Source organism: Mustela nivalis, assembly GCF_964662115.1.
Source record: "Mustela nivalis genome assembly, chromosome: 19".
NCBI lineage: Eukaryota > Metazoa > Chordata > Mammalia > Carnivora > Mustelidae > Mustela > Mustela nivalis.
This window is the reverse complement of record NC_139038.1, coordinates 31,050,438-31,068,192: the sequence shown is the minus strand read 5'-3', so window position 1 is coordinate 31,068,192 and position 17,755 is coordinate 31,050,438. Positions and strand designations below refer to the sequence as shown.

Below are 17,755 nucleotides of genomic sequence, written 5' to 3'. Positions count from 1 at the left end.
TCCACACCTCCCAACGCTGCCATGGCATCTCGGGGGTCAGAGCTCATTCCAGTGATGGGATCTCTGGGCAGCCGACCCTTTGCCAAGTCCTTGATTGGAACAAGACTCGCCAGCCCCTTCTTCCCGTATAACTGAAATGTTGGGCCTGTGCCTTCCAGTCTTAGCATAATCAAATTTGACACTAAAATGCCTGTGGAGAGGAAGGAGTGTGCTGTTTTGGCTTCTGCTTTCCCACATTGCTCCGCTTCAGCCGGATTTGGCTTCCCCCAGCCGTGAGGGACAGTCTTGCTTTAATGCACTTCCTTCCGCTGGGGAGCAGCCAGCCAAATAGGCAACAGTCCGAACAAAGGAGGGGCCGACCCTGGAAGGAGAGAGGCCTGGCTGCTTTTGCCTAAATGGGACCCATTCTTTGGATTTTGCTTCATGGCGAACGCTGCTTAACACAGGGATGAAGTAGCCTAACCTAGTTGTTTCTGATCCAGGAAGGAAGAGGTAGATAGGGAGCAGGCTTTAATGCAAATCCTATGTCTCCTTTCTCACCAGGTCTTCCTAATTATACATCACGCACCCCTGGTGAACTCATTAGCTGACGTCATTCTGAATGGTGATCTGTCTGAGATGTACGCTAAGACTGAACAGGATGTTCAGAGAAGTTGTGTAAGTCATTAGCGTCGGGACTGTTCCTAGACCTTGATAAGAAGCCACTGCCCGTTTTGCTCACGCGTGTGTTTCTCTAAAACCAGAAACCAACCTTCTGCCTCTGTGGCAGTGATGATGTGTAAGCTGGTCGGGGATTCAAGGAATCTAATCAGTCTTTAAATGTGTACCCAGGAAAACTTGGGTTGGGGAACTGATTATCACATGTTATTGAACAGGAAATCGTACTGCTCTGGGCCCACAGTTACGTATCTGTGAGACGCTGTTACTGGGACGGAATGAGAGGGTACCTTGTCTAAGACATAAATACCTACAGAGACTGGACAGAGAACATCTATGCATGATACGAGAGAGCAATAGGGGAGGGTGGGGACTGGGGCAAATTGGAGAGCATATATGTCCTTAGTCAGCAGCTACTGTTCCAGCTCTACCTGTAGTTCAGTAGGAATATGGATGCAGCAGTGCCTGCTTTCCTCATGATTCCAAAGAAGCTGGAAATCTGCATTTGGATGCAGACACTCCCACGTTTTAAACGATCACCCCCAGCTGTGGCCTAAATAGAGCACGTCTGTGGTTTGTGTGTATTGGTGCATTTTGTGCTCTGCTAAAGGAAGACTCCCGAGATCGGTATCACGATTTCTTCCAGGGTTTTTTTAGCGTGGCCCATGTGTACTTGCCTGTCTTCCCTCCTACCATCTTGCTCCTATGTCCTGAGCTCCCGGGTTCCTCGGTACTGGTCCAGCTTGCTTTTTCCCCAGCACGCCCCTTGACCCTGTGCCTTTTCCATACCTGCACCCTGGAATGCCCTTGCGTTGCTCCTCGTTCCCTCTCCTTGAAGCAGCTTTAGGCGCCTCTGGCAGTCACCTTGTCTCCCCATATCTGTCGCAGCTGGGATTTGGCCTGTGTATCTGAGACGAGCACAGTATTTCACACAAAGGCAGCTTCGTGAGCGCTCTGTGTCTTCCACTGGTTTCTTGGGCAGTAGGCACAAAGGTAACAGGGCTAGATTTGCCCTTGGGCAGTTAACTCTGTTGCCATACCTGAGCTTGGAGGCTGGTGGATTGTGGTCCCATAGCCTGAAACTCCGGGAACACCCAGAGTGCAGTGACGGGAGTCGCTGCCGTGCTGGTTTTTCTGGTGTGCGGCGGCTCAGCCGGGCCATTTTGCTGTTCAAGGGAGTCACAGAGCCTCTGAAAACGTTCCCAGAAACTTTCTGTCCTTGTTGGTGGTGGCACTAGTTCAGCTGAATTGAATGGGGCCCTTTCACGGCCCCTGTCTGGCCTATCCCTCCTTTGATTCATTCAGCGAGTGTTTATTAAGCCCTTTCTTTGGCTCAGGCACCGCGTTAGCACTGCGGACATCCTAAATAGTCTGTCTTGTTGGAGCTTTAGAGTCCAGTGGGAGAGACCGATGTTGATCAGATAGACCAAGAAATGCACTCTCTCCAGTCTTATACAAGTGCTCTAAAGGGAAGGAGTTGCTTTTGGCAAGAGAACGGGGAACCTAGAGGTGACGGGGTGATGAGTATTGAACCGGGAAGGACTCCCCTCAGGAGTGCCAGGACACCATAGCGAAAACGTGGAACTGACTTGGTGTTCGTGGAGCCAGAGATGTTTCTCTGCAACTTTCTTAAACTCCGTCTTGCTGACTGAATGCCCGAGGTGCTGCGCTGACTCCGCAGAGTCCCCGGGGCCTCCCGGGCAGAGCTGCTGAGGGCTTGCCCGAGGCTCCCTTCAAACACAGTGTTTCACCCCATTTAGAAAGCAGGGAGGGCTGGTCCTTACCCCGGAGGACCGTCGGTGAGGACGGGAGGGAACTCTATCGAAAACGTACCTGATGGGTCCAGCCCAGCCCTCAGAGCTGTTTGGTTTGGTGTTTGGAGTATTTAAAAGAAAATTTTATGAACGACCAACTCTAACATTTAGGAAGTTGCACATAAATGCAGATTTCGGGATTGCGTTGAACAGTCAGCAGGCCTGGTCCCCATCACACACGTGTTTCTGCAGTAAGCTTCTCCACCGCAACCCCCACCATCAGATGAGGCATGTGTTTGCCATCGGACATGCCCACTCCCCACGCCGCCTCTGCAGACCCGTATGGCATCAACATTGGTAGCAAGCTGGGATGTGCTGAATCCCTTTGGACTTTCTTTGGTCGCCACTCAGGCTTTGTCCCAGAATGTCTTCCTGTAAGACATTTGGTGCCAAAGTCCGACTTGGTGTTCAGAGAGATGATGCAGAGATCTTTGGGGTGCTGGGGTTTGCAGGGTTTTTCATTGCGACTAATGGGCATGCAGTTGTGAAAAATAATCATACTCTTGCCCTGGTCATCCCCCAGGGGTCACATCTTGCAAAACTCTGGTACCCCGTCACAGCAGGATACTGGTCTCAATGCTTGGGGTTTGCGATTTGAGCAAAAGCAGATGGCACAAAGTTCCTGCTGACCTCTCAGCTTGGGATACCCACTTCGGTCGAACCCTCTAATGAGAGGGAGCATTTAGGAGATCTGTTCTTTCTCTCTCCTGCCTCCTTTGGAGATGAGGCTCCTGCCTCCATTGTGATAGGTACACAACGGCTCGCCGCAGTGGACGCCTGAACCAAAAATGAGATTGTTTTGAGCGTGAAAGGAATTGCCAGCCCAAGTGAAAGTGTCAGCTTTCTGATTCCGGCTATTGCCTTTCTCTGGGCGCAGAATCGAACTTTGTTGTGTTCCGATGAGTGCACTTGAAACTTGGGCCGAGTGGAGGTGAACCCCATTTATGACTTGCTTGACAGGAGTCCTGGTAAGATTCACCTTCCTTCCCTCTGAGCGAGAACGGTCTCCTATTGTTTCCTGCCTAACTCGGATGTGGTTTGATCATGCTTGTTTTAAGCTTCTTGATCTTTTTTAACCTACTTTCTCCTTCCCGTAATTTGTAGATAAGTTACTGGTATTGCTTCATTTTTACCAGCAGACCTTTCACAAAACCAAACCAAAATTGAAGAGAGAGAAGCAGAGGGAAGAGCAGAGTTATTTGAAAAGTCTATAATTTAGGGTGAAATTTAAAACACATGAGCATGTTTAGGTAAATGTCGAATTGAAATTCATCTGTGCATTAAAATCATATGGTTCCTGCTAAGGGCCAGTTCTTGCTATAATTCTAATGCAGAGCAGATCCTGTTTCTTGTCGAGGGAAATAGAAGAGGAACACTAATCCTGAAACTGCTAACGTCTCATTATTTTTGCAACATGAAAATCTAGATGAGGTGATGGGATACGCATCATTGCCTACAGGTGCCTTTTATTTATTTATTTTTTTTTTTGAGGGCCTATTTTCATCTTCTGCTTCTGTGGAGTAGTTTCCTTCATTTTGTATTCATTCGGTCCGTTTCTGCATAATAAAGACACAACCCCCAGCCTTGTTGGGCTTTCCGTGCCCCGCCAGCAGATGAGGCCATGGCCTGGAGATGCTGGCATCAACCCGGGCCATCGTTGGCTTGCCAGAGATGCTCACAGGCACTCGCTACAAGAACAAGCCAGTCGATGAGTGAACTGGGCGTGGGGTCACAAGGGCTCTCGTGATGTTCTTAATGACTCTCAAAACAGAAATAGCTTCAGAGCCTGACGCTCACATGCCACCTTCTCTTTGCTCCGTGGCGGGCTTGGAGGGGGAAGCGTTAGAGCGGGTTGCTTTGGGTACTGCTCTGCATCCCATCTTAAGGGACAGTCTAGTGGAGTGGACTCTGGAGTCAGGCTGCCCGGGCCCCCCAAATTCTGGCTTCTGCTCTCACTAGGTGCAAATCAGGGCAAGTTAGTCCACCTCCCCAGGCCTCCGTTTCCTCCCTTCTCCAATTAGAATAATGGACCCAGGCCTGCAAAGAGGATTAGATGCAGGGTAAAGTGCTTCTCCTGAAGCTTAGTGCCCATTAAGTCCTGAATATTAGATGTTGACGTTACAACGATCTTAGTTTCTGAAGGTACGCAACAATCCTGTGTCTCCTACTTGGGACCTCCCTTCTTGGGATGATGAGGGTAGAGGCACACTTACAGCACCCCTCAGTGGGGCGCCTTGTGACCACACATGGAGGCACCAAGGGCAACATCGGCAACATCGATGACAGTGATAACACTAATAGTGAACTGTTGCTGTTTGGTGGCAGGGAGCTGAGCTCTTTCATTCGTGGACCTGCAACTTGGCCAGCCCCAGATTCGCTCTCTGCAAAGTGCAAAGGCTTAACCAGCTTAGGTGTATTCCTCTGGTTGGCTGGCTATGAATTCAGGATGGGGACTGAGAATCCTGGGGGCAAAATAGACTCATTTGTCCCAAAGCGAGGATGTCGACCACCCCTCTGTAGGAACCAGTTCCGCTAGTTGGAATGGTTTCCCTGTGATTCTCGGGGGATCCCAAGAGTGCATGAGGGCCCCCCTAAAACATGAGCCTCCGTGTCCTCTCTGCATGACACCTCTCTGTCTTTCCTGGGAGCTGGGTCTGCTGCCGGCCGAATACTCCTCTGCTCCTGGCCTGTGGAGCCCGCAGCCGAGAACCTAGCAGCCGGACTCCTCTGCTTCTGTGTGTGCAGAGGCAGAGCACTTGTCATTGTCTTGGGTCCCCTGGTCGCTGCTGCAGGACTGTCTCTGCAAACCAGGCTTGAACCAGACGGCGGCAGAGCCTCCTGCGTATTGAATGCAGCACGCAGAGTAGCCTTCTCTGCAGCCCGAATTAGAGCTCCCCTGAGTCTTTCAGTGACCCTGACCTTACTCGTGATCCCTGGCTAATCAATTCTGCTTCTGAAGCACGCACATTCTTCTTCCTGAAAGTGGTAAGAGGCTTCTGGGAGAGAGTTGATGGGGCACACTGAAGGAAAAAATAGACCACCATAAATCAAGGGCCTTCATTGGCACAGATACAAACATTCCCACAAAAGAATTTGAACTCATTGTGTCTTCTCCCTTTCTTATGGGGCTGTTGTGGTCTGTCCTGTAATCCCTGAATGGAATGCTCGGTCCTAGTCACCACCATGGCCTGCAGAAGGTTGGAGTGTGGTGGTGCTGATTCATGCTAAGAGGATGTGACAGAATCAGAGAAGCCAGAGCATGGCTCCTTCCACTTAGCGAGTGGGGCGCTGTGGATGAGAGACCTCTTAGAACAGTCACCTCTTCCTTTCTCCTGGGCAGGTGGTGCTGGACAATTGACAGAAGTCCCATAGCTTGGATGCTTGCGGTGGGAGAGCCTTTAGCAGGGCTGAGGGTGACTGCACCTGAGGGCCAGGGAGGCCAGTCCTAGTCCAGTGAGCCCGAGAAGGGCCAAGGGTTCTTGGAATGGCCATATGTTGGGAGGAGACAACAGGGAAAAGCAGAGTGGGCAAATTGGGGTGCAGTGGGGGTGGAGAAGATTTTATGGCTATGACCCTTGGTGGCTTTTCTGTAATTGCTGGGCAGCATGACACAGAGCGGGCTGGGGTGGCCCCAGTGCTGGAGACTGCTTGCTCCTTGATGTGAGATATTCTCATCTTCCCCCACTTTCCCCCAGTGTTGAATGGGGACCATCTAGTCTGCGTTGAGCCGTTGGTGAATTCTTCCAGGTTTCTGTGAAAAGTTGGAAAATTGGGGGTGGGGACAGAAAAATGAGGCACCCACTGCTCTGGCATCTCTGCCCTGAGACTTGGTTTTTATCAGCCGCCTGGCCCCTGTGGGCATTTGTGTTTTTTAACGAGATTCTGAGTTTTTTGAAGCCTTGTCAGAATTAACTTATTCCTCTACTTAACAAATAATTGTTGGACAGGTGCCACATACTTTTACAGGCACCATAGTACAGTAGGGAACTAATAAGGCCCCAGACCTGCTTGGAGCTTCCAGGAGCTTCTGTCTTCATGGGAAGAGAGAGAGCAACAACAAAACTGTTAGTAAACATTGTTGCATGTTAGAATGCGAGAAGTGCTTTAGAAAAGCAACAGTAGTAAATTAGAGAAGGGAGAGAGGGCAGCACTAAAAGGCTTGAGAGGGTGCAGTTCTCCACAGAGTGGGCAGGGTAGGGCTCATTGGGAAGATGAAGTTGAGCATAGATGTGAAGGAGATGAGGAAGTGAGTCATGTAGATTTCTGCAGGAAGAGCGCTTTGGCTGGAAAGAGCAGTCAGTGCAAAGGCCCCGAGGCAGGAATGTGCCTGGTGTGTCAGGAACAGCAAGGAGCCGCGTGGCAAGGCATAGTAGTAGGGTGAGGTCAGGGAGTCATCAAGCCTTTGAGGCATATGGTGCCTTGGGAGCCATTGGGAGACTCCGGAGTTTAGATCAGGAAAAATGGGAACATCATAACCTTTGTGGCCCCAGGTTTTAGCATGGCTCCTACAATAAACATCACTTGTCTTGAAATAGTGAATCTCTATGAGGGAATTGAGTACCTTGTCTATAACGAGCCAAGGAGATCCAGTCTTGGTCCATGCCAGGGTCCTCCCACCGGGAAACTTGGTTTTGCTCAGGGTGCTTTGTCTGACAGGAGGCGGGGGGGCCACACACAGGTGACAAAAGGGCCACTTTGTTCACTTCCCTTTCCGATGCCCCAGCGGTTTAATGACTGGGCCAGGAGGGGACTGGTGTGAATCAACTCATTGTCCAGCTGAAGACCCCAAACGAGGCAGGTGGGTGTAACTCAAATCCCGGGAGACAGTCGGTGGGCTTTTCCCAGGGAGTTCAGAGTTCTGGCTGTCCTGTGATTGAGTACTCGCTGACCACTTGCTGTGATGCTCGTAACCTTACTCCAGGGGGCCCTGCTGGAAACCTCCAGCTTCATGAACAAAAGAAAAGGAAAAGAAGGCTTCGGGGCATTATTGGCTCACATGGTATTGCCCTGGTCCCACTACTGCGATGGGTCATTCCGCAGTAAGAGCAGTGCCCCTCTGTTGAGCCCTTCCTGTGTGCCAGGCTGGCTGTCTTGCTCACCCCCCTGCCCCCTCCCACATGTGTTTCTGGAGCACCCACACATTCTAGACAGGCACTGGGCTGGCCTTGGGATACAGGACGAACGAGACAGACGAGGTCCCTGTCTTGACATTGTGGTAGGGGGAAGCATAGTACATAAGCATGTCGACACAGATTGAAGATTTGAATGTGGGAAGAAACAAACCAGCTTTGAGAGAAGAAGGTGAGGGAAGGCATCCCAGAGGAGGTGGCCTTGTTGGGTGGGGGACTGAAAGATGAGGAGCTGACCTGGGGGTCGTGAGGGCCAGGGGTGGGTTGTGATGGGCAAGGTGTGGAAAATGGTCAGTCAGCATCTTGGTGGGGATATACTGGCTGGGATCAGAACAGGCACCCCTGTGCAAGAAATACCAGATCAGTGGGAGAGAGGGCGCGTTTCTCATCTTGTTCATCGCCTTTGACGTCTCCTTTTAGGCTCCTGCGAACCCAGAGAGTGGGGAGGTGTTATCGTTCCATTCCGTGCATGAGCAAGCCGACACTCCCAGAGCTTAGGTGATCATCCTGTTCTCCCCCAGCACCAGGGGACTGCAGGCGTCCAGCCCCAGACCCGAAATGCTGCCTCTGATTCATGCCCTCCGTCACTGTCTGCAGCGACAGTCACTCTCAGTTCAGCATGACATGTGGGCTTCTGAGCCAAATGTTTAGGATGCCTGGGAGTTCCCACTATCCCACAGCTCCTTCTTCCTTGAGAATAAGTTCCAGTAAAACACTCTTCCTAAAGAAATACCCCATAGGTGTTTGGTGTGTTGTCACTGACTGAGCGAGTGTGTTTTATTTTGCATGAGCCTTGAACACGCCTCTTGCCTCATAAGCATCTTGCAGTTAATTTCTCCCCCAGCACTCATTAGCTGTTGGTCGAATGCCAGGCACAGCACTGAAGGGGCAGACCAGGCAGCGCTAGGCGTGGAGTGGGAGAAGGCCGAGGGAGGAGATGAGGCTGGTGTCTCCCGGGCCTGGCAGCACCCAATTTTGCTTCCTGGGCCGTCCCAGCCCCATCTTGCTGCTACCTGCTGCGTCTCATCCGGGCACGGTGCCCGGCACAGGTGCAGTGCACATCCTTGGAGCTCCGAGAGCGTTCTGGTGCCAGGTCTGTGGGCATCTCTCTGGTTTTTGCCTCTGCAGCTGTAAAGTCCCTGATAATTGGATGTTGCGCTCCTCTTGTTCATGGAACTGGCCTCTTACGTCTTCACGTTTCTCCTGATGGGTTTTATTTTCTCCCTTACATTTGGCAGTGCTGTCCAATTGCTTCACGGACATGGTTGTGCATTCTGGACATGTGCTGGCCTCAGTTCCGCAGCCCCACATTACTCGGGGTCCGGCCTGTGGTGTGTGCACCCGGGGGCCAGCCTAGTGCTTTTGCCCTCTGATGTTTGCTTGCTGGTCCCCGCCTTGTGGAGCCAGAAGAGGTTCACTCTGCAGTGGCTATCTGCCGAGCTTCCCTTCACGGCCGTTTGCAAAGCCGAGTGCTGTTGGTTATAGTTGGTGCTGGCCTGGGTCTCTGTCACCCCCTGTGACATTCGGAGCCCTGTGTGTACGAGGCAGACTGGGGAGTAATTACACATGGTGGGTGGCTGTCATGATGGTGAGGTCAGGAGGCTGCCTCGTGAGTGCTCTGTCATCTGTCCCTGAGCTTTCAGGGCGTGTGTCCCCGTGCTGCTCTGATTAGCATTTGCCCTGCGGGAGGCCGGCCCCACCTTGGCAGACTTGCCAGGTGCTTATTGAAGGGGATGAGTGCCCGAGCGGTGCTGCAGAATCATCAGGCCCCTGGGCACTGAAGCCAGACTCCCTAGATCCAAATCCTGGCTCTGTCTTCGGCTCTGCCTTTGCTGAGCGGGTGACCTTGGGCCAGTCCTTTGCCCTCTGCAGCACCCTCTCCTCCCTAGTCAGCTGTTAGAGGATAACGCGAGTCTGTGTATATAATGTGCTCACAGAGGCAGCAGTGGGTACACTTCTGTTGCCCACGGAACCTTAGTGATAGTCGTTAGTACCTGGAAACAGGTTGCAAGGAGGTGTGCTACATTCTGGCACTGGCCTGTGGGATAGTGCTGCTATGAGGCCCATTTGGTGCCTGTGGGAACCGAGGCCCAGGGAGGAGGTGGGGAGCAGTGGGACACTGGGCCTGGGCTCTGGCTTTCCAGCGTCCCCACCGGTCCCAGCCTGCCTTGGTGCTTTTCCTTGCCATTCCCAGTGAACCACTGAATGGGTACAAAGCAAGCCTCTCTGCAGGTTGGATCTACCAGGTACAGAGGCAGAGGTACCCCAAGAGCTTGTCGTAGGCCATGGGCACCATGAAGTCCATCAAGAGCCGGGGGCTGGAGGGGCCGCCCAGCGGGCCCAGCTCCACCGCCCCACTTCCAGTGTGCCTGCTGCTCCCTGGGGGAGATGGCCAAGCACGTCACCAGGTGCCCCAGCTCCAGTGGCCCTGGCCTTTACAGAAATAAAGAGTGAATGGCCAGAGCTCTGAGCTGGCCTTCCTACCATTCTCCTCTTCTCCCAAGCCGCTTCTGGTGAACTCCGGCTACCTTGCCGGCTACTCCGGCAAAACTTGGACCAGTCATTTCTTTATCCGTGAAGCCCTCCTGCACTTCCCCCTTGCCTCTGCCTCCCCTGGCTGGCATAGTTCCCCACTCCTTCCTCCGTGCCCCTGGTGTCCACGTGGACACATGGCGGAGCACTGCCTGCTCCAGGCTGGGCTTTGGGCTCTGCACAGGCAGCCCCAGGACAGCCGTGCTCCTGGTGTTTGGTCTGGCTCAGTGAGTGAGGTCAGTCCCCTGGTGATGGCTGTGACTCCAGCCTCCAGACTTGTCTGAATTGTTCCTAGTTTGTATTTAGGGCATTAGGACAATGAGATTTCCTTGAAAAGTCTGTAGGTGAATTTTTTTTTTAATTTTCTATTTTTTTATTAACATATAGTGTATTGTTTGCCCCAGGGGTACAGGTCTGTGAATCATCAGACTTACACACTTCACAGCACTCACCATAGCACATACCCTCCCCAATGTCCATAACCCAACCACCCTCTCCCTACTCCCTCCCCCTGGCAACCCTCAGTTTGTTTTGTGAGATTAAGACTCTTTTATGGTTTGTTTCCCTCCTCATCCCATCTTGTTTCATTTTTTCCTTCCCTACCCCCCAAACCCCTCATGGTGCATCTCAACTTCCTCATATCAGGAAGATCATATGATAATTCTCTTTCTCTGATAGACTTAGTTTGCTTAGCATAATACCCTCTAGTTCCATCCACCTTGCTGCAAATGGCAAGATTTCATTTCTTTTGATGGCTGCATAGTATTCCATTGTGTCTATATACCACATCTTCTTGATCCATTCATCTGTTGATGGACATCTAGGTTCTCTCCATAGTTCGGCTATTGTGGGCATTGCTGCTATAAGCATTCGGGTGCACGTGCCCCTTTGGATCACTACATTTGTATCTCTAGGGTAAATACCCAGTAATGCGATTGCTTGGTCCCACGGTAGCTCTATTTTCAAATTTTTGAGGAGCCTCCATACTGTTTTCCAGAGTGGCTGCACCAGATTGGATTCCCACCAACAGTGTAGGAGGGTTCTGCTTACTCTGCATCCTCGCCAGCATCTGTCGTTTCCTGACTTGTTAATTTTAGCCATTCTGACTGGTGTGAGGTGGTATCTGCTTGTGGTTTTTGTCTGTATTTCCCTGATGCCGAGTGATGTGGAGCACTTTTTCACATGTCTTTTGGCCATCTGGATGTCTTCTTTGCAGAAATGTCTGTTCATGTCCTCTGCCCATTTCTTGATTGGATTATTTGTTCTTTGGGTGTTGAGTTTGATAAGTTATTTATAGATTCTGGTTACTAGCTCTTTATCTGATATGTCATTTCCGAATATCTTTTCCCATTCTGTCAGATGTTTTTTGGTTTAGTTGACTGTTTCCTTTGCTGTGTAAAAGTTTTGATCTTGATGAAGTCCCAGTGGTTCATTTTTGCCCTTGCTTCCATTACCTTTGGTGATGTTTCTAGGAAGAAGTTGCTGCAGCTGAGGTCGAAGAGGTTGCAGGCCATGTTCTTCTCAAGGATTTTGATGGATTCTTCTCTCACATTGAGGTCCTTCAACCATTTTGAGTCTATTTTCGTGTGTGGTATAAGTAAATGGTCCAGTTTCATTCTTCTGCACTTGGCTGTCCAGTTCTCCCAACACCATTTGTTGAAGAGACTGTCTTTTTTCCATTGGACATTCCTTCCTGCTTTGTGAAAGATTAGTTGACCATAGAGTTGAGGGTCTATTTCTGGGCTCTCTATTCTGTTCCATTGATCTGTTTCTTTTTTGTGTCAGGAACATACTATCTTGATGATGACAGGTTTGTAACAGAGCTTGAAGACTGGAATTGTGATGCCACCAACTCGGGCTTTCTTTTTCATCATTCCTCTGGGTATTCGGGGTCTTTTCTGGTTCCATATAAATTTTAGGATTTTTTTGTTCCATTTCTTTGAAAAGAAAATGATGATATTTTGATAGGGATCACATTAAACATGTAGATTGCTTTAGGTTGCATAGATATTTTCACAGTATTTGTTCTTCCAATCCATGAGCATGGTACATTCTTCCATTTCTTTAGGTCTTCCTCAATTACTTTCAGGTGTACTTTATAGTTTTCTGAGTACAGATTTTTTGCCTCTTTGGTTAGATTTATTCCTAGATGTCTTATGGTTTTGGGTGCAATTATAAATGGGATTGACTCCTTAATTTCTCTTTCTTCTTTCATGTTGTTGCTGTATATAAATGCAACTGATTTCTGTGCATAAATTTTATATCCTGACACTTTACTGAATTCCTGTACAAATTCTAGAAGATTCGGAGTGGAGTCTTTTGGGTTTTCCACATAAAGTATCATATCATCTGCAAAGAGTGAGAGTTTGACTTCTTTGCTGATTTGGATGCTTTTAATTTCTTCTTCTTGTCTGATTGCTGAGGCTAGGCCCTCGAGTACTATGTTGAATAGCAGCGGCGATAGTGGACATCCCTGCTGTGTTCCTGACCTTAAGGGAAAAGCTGTCAGTTTTTCTCCATTGAGAATGATATTCGCTGTGGGTTTTCATAGATGGGTTTGATGATATTGAGCTATGTGCCCTCTATCCCTATACTGTGAAGGGTTTGATCAAGAAAGGATGCTGTACTTTGTCAAATGCTTTTTCAGCATCTACCGAGAGGATCATATGGTTCTTGTTCTTTATTTTATTAATGTATTGTATCACATTGATTTGCAGATGTTGAACCAAACTTGCAGCCCTGGAATAAATCCCACTTGGTCGTGGTGAATAATCCCTTTAATGTACTGTTGGATCCTATTGGCTAGTATTTTGGTGAGAATTTTCACATCTGTGTTCATCAAGGATATCGGTCTGTAATTCTCTTTTGATGGGGTCTTTGTCTGGTTTGGGGATCAAGGTAATGTTGGCCTCATAAAATGAGTTTGGAAGTTTTCTTTCCATTTCTATATTTTGGAACATTTTCAGGAGGATAGGTATTAATTCTTCTTTAAATGCTTGGTAGAATTCCCTGAAAAGCCATCTGGCCCTGGGCTCTTGTTTGTTGGGAGATTTTTTTTTTTAAAGATTTTATTTATTTATTTGACAGAGAGAAATCACAAGTAGTCGGAGAGGCAGGCAGAGAGAGAGAGAGGGAAGCAGGCTCCCTGCTGAGCAGAGAGCCCGATGCGGGACTCGATCCCAGGACCCTGAGATCATGACCTGAGCCGAAGGCAGCGGCTTAACCCACTGAGCCACCCAGGCGCCCCCTGTTGGGAGATTTTTGATGACTGCTTCAATCTCCTTACTGGTTATGGGTCTGTTCGGGTTTCCTATTTCTTCCTGGTTCAGTTTTGGTAGTTTATACGTCCTTAAGAATGCATCCATTTCTTCCAGATTGTCAAATTGGCTGGTGTATATAGTTGCTTATAATATGTTCTTATAATTATTTGTATTTCTTTGGTGCTGGTTGTGATCTCTCCTCTTTCATTCATGATTTTATTTATTTGGGTCCTTTCTCTTTTCTTTTTGGTAAGTCTGGTCAGGGGTTTATCAATCTTACTAATTCTTTCAAAGAACCAGCTTACTAGTTTTGCTCTACTGTTTTTTTGGGGGGTTTTTTTGTGTGTGTGTTTGTTTGTTTCTATTTCATTGATTTCTGCTCTGATCTTTATTATTTCTCTTTTCCTGCCAGGTTTAGGCTTTCTTTGCTGTTCTTTCTCTAGCTCCTTTAGGTATAGGGCTAGGTTGTGTATTTGAGACCTTTCTTGTTTCTTGAGAAAGGCTATATATTATAAAGTATTACTATATATTTTCCTCTCAGGACTGCCTTTGCTGTGTCCCACAGATTTTGAACAATTGTGTTTTCATTCTTTTGTTTCAATGAATTTTTTCAATTCTTTTTTATTTCCTTGTTGACTCATTCATTTTTTAGTAGAATGCTCTTTAGCCTCCATGTATTTGGATTCTTTCCAACTTATCTCTTGTGATTGAATTCTAGCTTCAGAGCATTGTGGTTTGAAAAAATGCAGGGAATGATCCCAGTCTTTTGGTACTGCTTGAGACCTGATTTGTGGCCCAGGATGTGATCTGTTCTGGAGAATGTTCCATGTGCACTAGAGAAGAATGTGTGTTCTGTTGCTTTGGGATGGAATGTTCTGACTATATCTGTGATGCCCATCTGGTGTGTCATTTACAGCCTTTATTTCATTGTTGATCTTTTGCTTGGGTGATTTGTCCATTTCAATGAGGGGGGTGTTAAAGTCCCCTACTATTACTGTATTATTGTCAATGTGTTTCTTTGATTTTATTATTAATTGATTTATATAGTTGGCTGCTCCCATGTTAGGGGCATAGATATTTAAAATTGTTAGATTTTCTTGTTGGACAGACCCTTTGAGTACGATACAGTGTCCTTCCTTATCTCTTATTATAGTCTTTGGCTTAAAATCTAATTGATCTGATATAAGGATTGCCACCCCAGCTTTCTTTTGATGTCCATTAGCATGGTAAATTGTTTTCCACCCCCTCACTTTAAATCTGGAGGTGTCTTCGGGTCTAAAATGAGTTTCTTGTACACAGCATATTGATGGTTTTGGTTTTTTATCCATTCTGATACCCGTTGTCTTTTGATTGGGGCATTTAGCCCATTTACATTGAGGGTAACTATTGAGAGATATGAATTTAGTGCCATTGTATTGCCTGTAAGGTGACTGTTACTGTATATTGTCTCTGTTCCTTTCTGGTCTACTACTTTTAGGCTCTCTCTTTGCTTAGAGGACCCCTTTCAATATTTCCTGTAGGGCTAGTTTGGTGTTTACAAATTCTTTTACTTTTTTCTTGTCCTGGAAGCTTTTAAACTCTCCTTTTATTTTCAGTGGTAGCCTAGCTGGATATAGTATTCTTGGGTGCATGTTTTTCTCATTTAGTGCTCTGAATATATCATGCCAGTTCTTTCTGGCCTGCCAGGTCTCTGTGGATAAGTCTGCTGACAATCTAATATTTTTACCATTGTGTGTTACAGACTTCCTGTCCTGGGGTGCTTTCTGGATTTTCTCTTTGTCACTAATTCTTGTAAGTTTTATTATTAGATGTCAGGGTGTGGACCTATTTTTATTGATTTCAAGGGGGGGTTCTATGCGCCTCCTGGATTTTGATGCTTGTTCCCTTTGTCATATTAGGGAAATTCTCTACAGTAATTTGCTCCAGTATACCTTCTGCCCCCCTCTCTCTTTCTTCTTCTTCTGGAATCCCAATTGTTCTAATATTGTTTCGTCTTATGGTATCACTTATCTCTCAAATTCTCCCCCTGTGGTCCAGTAGTTATTTGTCTCTCTTTTGCTCAGCAGCTTTATTCTCCATCATTTGGTCTTCTAAATCACTAATTCTCTCTTCTGCCTCATTTATCCTAGCAGTAAGAGCCTCTGTTTTTTATTGTACCTCATTAATAGCTTTTTTGATTTCATATTGGTTAGGATTTAGTTCTTTTATTTCTCCAGAAAGGGGTTTTATTTCTCCAGACAGAGTTTTTCTAATATCTTCCATGCCTTTTTTGAGCCCAGCTAGCACCTTAAGAATTGTTATTCTGAACTCTAGATCTGACATATCACCAATGTCCTTATTCATTAAGTCCCAGCCTCGGTCATGCCTCTTGTTCTCTCTTTTTATGGTGAGTTTTTCCACCTTGTCATTTTATCTAGATAAGAATATATGAACTAGAGAATAAAATACTAAAAGGGTGGTAAAGACCCCAGATAAATGTGCGTTAACCAAATCAGAAGAGACCCCAGATGGGGGGGGGGGGTAAAAAGAAGTTCAAAAAATTTTTTAAAGAGAAAAAAGAAAAAAAATATATATATATATATATATAAGACTGATGAATAGAATAGAGCCACCCACTTGATTTTGGGTGTATTTTGGTCTCAGAAGAAATTACATCCCAGAATCTTAAAGAGAGAATAACTTATATATATTCAAAAATAAGGGTAAACATAATGAAAGGATGGAATATGACTGTAAAGATGAACATTTTTAAAAAATCTAAAAAAGGAGTTGATAAGTTGGTATGGAAAAGAAAGAAAAAGAAAGTGGAGAGAATTTGCTCAGGCTGGAAACTAGAACAAAGCCATGTGCTAGATTTAGAGTATATTTTGATCTATTAGAAGAAGTTGTAGCCCCAAATTTTTTAGAAGAAAAAACCCTATACATATACAAAAAATAAAATTAGATACAATGAAGGATAAAATATGACTATAATAATGAAGACTTAAAAAGATTTTTTTTTAAGGAAGGTATTAGTAAGATAAACTAGTTAAAAAACTTTAAAAGAGGAAACAGTAAAAATTTAAAAAATTAAGATGAAAAAAATAAAACTAAAAAAATTTAATTAACTTTGCAAGACTAAAAAATCATGGGGAGGGGACGCCTGGGTGGCTCAGTTGGTTAAGCAGCTGCCTTTGGCTCAGGTCATGATCCCAGCGTCCTGGGATCGAGTCCCACATCGGGCTCCTTGCTCAGCAGGGAGCCTGCTTCTCCCTCTGCCTCTGCCTGCCATTCTGTCTGCCTGTGCTCGCTCTCTCCCCTTCTCTCTCTCTGATAAATAAATAAAATCTTTAAAAAAAAAAAAAATCATGGGGAGAAAGCCATGAATTCCATGCTTTGCTTTTCCCTCCTCTGGAATTCCGCTGTTCTCCTTGATCAGTGAGCTTGGTCTTGGCTGGATGTTCTTGCTCATCTTCTGGGGGAGGGACTTGTAGTGATTCACAAACCTTTGCCTAAGGTGGAGTTGCACTGTCCTTTCCAGGGGCCGGGCTGAGCAATCTGCTCAGGTTCACTCTTGGGAGCTTTTGTTCCCTGAACGCTTTGTGTGGAGCTCTGGAGGACGGGAATGACAATGGCGGCCTCCCCATATCCAGCCCAGAGGAGCTGAGAGCTTGGGTCCCCACTCTTCAGTGTGCCCTCAGAGAAAAGCGCTCAATCACTCCCATCTCCTTGCTCTCTGGCCGCACTTCGAGCTCACCCGGACTGTGACCAAGCGTTTCTGTCTCTGGCACACACCCCCGTTTGGAGCCTCCAAACCCAGCAGAGGCCTGTCGCACTGCTCTTCTGGTACGTCTCCCTGGATCTGCCATTTGTGGGGTCTGTTCTTGAAGAGCGGTGGCCCAACTGTGCTGTGGGTCATGGTTTAAGGTAACCCCAAGCTGAGAGCTCCCTCCTCGGCTCCGTCTCTGTAGTCGGCTTCCCTGCTCTAATACCTGCGAGCTCTGCTATACCCAGACACCCCCGATCCTTCTTTGACACCGTGGAACCTGAAACCACACTGTCGCCACAAGGGCTCTACCACCGCTTAGCCTCTAGAGTGACATCTCTCAGTGGAGCAGACTTCTCCAAGTTCGGATTTTGTTCTCTGTTGCTCCACCGCTTGCTGTGAGCTGGCCCCTCCCACAGCGGTCTATCTTCCCGTCACTTTGGATTTACTTCTCCGCATGTCCTACCTTCCAGAAAGTGGTCGGTTTTCTGTTTCTAGAATTGCTGCTCTTCTTCTCTTCCATCTCCTGTTGGATTTGTAGGTGTTTGGAATGGCTTGATAACTATCTGATTTTCTACGACCCGATGTCATCTCAGTCTGCTTCTTCTCTGCCATCTT

The 17,755-nt window shown here is 47.3% G+C and overlaps 1 protein-coding gene across 14 annotated transcripts in view; it reads left to right on the top strand.

The window, feature by feature from the left end:
- The window catches only part of CLEC16A (C-type lectin domain containing 16A), a 206,455-nt gene that overhangs the window by 34,233 nt on the left and 154,467 nt on the right, over positions 1-17,755 (top strand). For 10 of the 14 annotated variants that reach the window (XR_014306364.1, XR_014306365.1, XR_014306366.1 and 7 more), the window contains exon 9: positions 544-657. The exons of the other annotated variants lie outside the window; for them this stretch is intronic. Coding sequence is in view for 7 of the 10 variants with exons in the window: in XM_082714138.1 (XP_082570264.1) it covers positions 544-657 (114 nt within the window). In the remaining 3 variants the exon portion in view is untranslated. The remainder of the gene's footprint in view (positions 1-543; positions 658-17,755) is intronic. 14 annotated transcript variants of the gene reach the window in all.